General features: G+C 44.1%; 1 protein-coding gene across 3 annotated transcripts in view; it reads left to right on the forward strand.

The window, feature by feature from the left end:
- Nucleotides 1–6: 6 nt before the first annotated feature.
- Nucleotides 7–2,364, forward strand: part of BRCC3 (BRCA1/BRCA2-containing complex subunit 3) — a 68,943-nt gene continuing 66,585 nt past the window's right edge. The window contains exons 1-3 of one of the 3 annotated variants that reach the window (XM_006773696.2): nt 7–185; nt 824–840; nt 1,606–1,660. In XM_006773696.2, the coding sequence (XP_006773759.1) occupies nt 63–185; nt 824–840; nt 1,606–1,660 (195 nt within the window). In that variant the 5' untranslated portion in view covers nt 7–62. The remainder of the gene's footprint in view (nt 186–823; nt 841–1,605; nt 1,661–2,364) is intronic. The other 2 variants (XM_015570457.1, XM_006773697.2) reach the window with 2 other exon arrangements.

A 2,364-nucleotide genomic window follows, 5' to 3' on the forward strand; every position in this document is an offset into this window, starting at 1 on the left:
GGAGCTCAGGGTTGGTCAGGCCTAAGAGGGCCCTAGGCGGACGTGAGCAGGGTCGGACCAAGATGGCGATGCAGGTGGTGCAAGCGGTGCAGGCGGTTCATCTGGAGTCGGATGCTTTCCTAGTTTGTCTCAACCACGCTCTGAGCACAGAGAAGGAGGAGGTGATGGGACTGTGCATAGGGGAGGTGAGTAGGTCAGTGAGTTAGCCTGGCCGGAACCTTGATGAGCAGCCCAGCGTGTCCTTGGGGTCGGTGTTAGCAGCGCCCAGGGCTGCGGAGGCCACAGGCACCCTGGCTTTGATCCTGGGACAGATCCTTTGGATGGTCCTGTCGCGGAGTTTCGGTATCCTCGGGTTGCTTGAAGCTTGGTTAACCTCCCAGCACCCCCCAGCGTTCCGGCTAAACTAGGGGTTGGGGAGGGCTTTTTTCTCGACTAATCCCTGGCCTCTTCTGTAAATCTGGAAGTTATCACCCCATTGACCAAACCTGAAAGTCAGGCCAGAAAGACAATATAGCACAATAGGACATCAGTGTATTAAAGACGCTACTGACCAGTGTTAGGGCAGCTGCAATCATTCCTCTAGGATGCATTTTAATTGTATCAAAGAGAGGAGAGGGTTTCAAAGACACAAAAGTTTCTGCAGCGATAAAGTGTTGCAGAGGAGCGAAAGAGGATGAGGAAATAGAGCTTAGTTGCTTACAATCCGAAGTAAAAATTCTCCAGTTTTTCATGCTCGCATGCCCTATTTTTCGTATAATCTGTATCATGTACATCAAATAAGCATACTGTGATCAATAATGTTTTCTCCTCTTTCTCACTCTAGTTGAATGATGACACCAGGTAAGACAATGTTTGTTTACTCGTGTCTTTTGGTCTATATGCCATTATTAACTCAGAGTTATGACAAGCTTGGCAATATTGGTTAGGGATTGTATTTTAAATTACCATGATCAGACTGGAGCTCCCTCAATAATACACTTTGAATAGCTTCCCAATCCTAAAGATTGGTTTCCACCTAACTTCCTAGTAGGAGGATTTTCAGTTGATATATCTGTGATCCTATGTGAAAAATATGGTTTAGGGAAACAAGATCATGAGTGAACATGTGAAATCTCTTACAGATAGAATTCTGTTGACTGATATGGTGCTGTTATTTTCCATTTCCTTGCTTGATATGTTTTTATGTTCTGTCTCCCCTAAAATGACAGTGAGATACTAGTCATTTTCTTTGTGGCAGATAATGTGCATATTAAGAGACGTTTTCCCCTATTGACCCATTCCTTCATCTAAACTCACTCTTCCATTTCCATGGCTTTCCGCTTCCTGCTGCTGAGCCCTACAGTGATCTCAGAGACCTCCAGTAGCTTGGATGCTTCGAAGTTTTAACTTAAACATAGGAGCATAGCAGAATGTGTACTCTCATGCCCACCTTTTAATACCAAGGATACTAGGAGTTTAGCTTTGCCCATGAAAACTTTATACACTCAGCCACATATGCATGCGTGTCAGACTGCTTCTCACAGCTTTACCTTCAGTTTACTTTCCTTCTTCCTTTGTCTCTGCTAAGGTTTTATTATTCCCTTTTTTCTAATTTATCCCCAAAAGGAGTGACTCCAAATTTACATATACTGGAACTGAAATGCGCACAGTCGCTGAAAAGGTATGTGTGCTTGAATTTGCATGATGGAGACTTGCAGTTGGGGAGGGATTTCTGTGCTCTGTTTGATAAACTCAGCCAGGGATCGATCCCTTTTGTGTAGGACCACATTTGTGGCTGAGTGGCGTGTTCTCTCTAGTTAAATCTACTCACTAGGAATGGGACCAATTTTCTGTTCTTTGTAGCAAATTTTTACTATTTGATCAAGATGAGTAATCACTGTCAGCTTTCCTCCTTGCTGACATCTGTCTGTTTTTCTGGCTGGCTCATGTCATTGTTATCTTTTTATCCTGAGTCCGAATATCTACTCAGGCAAAACCTTCTCTCCTTACAGGCAAACTATCCAAAGCTCATAGTTCTTAGTCTACCTTGACTTTCTCTTTTCTGGTTTGTTCTAGTCATATGGTCTAGTATAATGCTTCTCAACCTAATCGTTGTATAGAAACAGTTAATTTCCCCCCATTATGGTGCAGGCCAGTGCTTTTGTAAAAGACATTAACAAAAATTATGTCCTCCTCTACCAAGCAGATGATAGAGGTGATAAAAGCTATAGGGCAACAACTCCATTTACTTACTAACTCTACTAGAGGTCTGGTGCACTAAATTCGTGCACTGGTGGGGGGGGGGTCCCTCAGTCCAGCCTGACCCTCTCTCAATCCAGGACTGCTGGCTCCTAACCACTCACCTGCCTAGATGCCTGATTGCCC

Source organism: Myotis davidii, unplaced genomic scaffold, assembly GCF_000327345.1.
Source record: "Myotis davidii unplaced genomic scaffold, ASM32734v1 scaffold546, whole genome shotgun sequence".
NCBI classification, from domain to species: Eukaryota; Metazoa; Chordata; class Mammalia; order Chiroptera; family Vespertilionidae; genus Myotis; species Myotis davidii.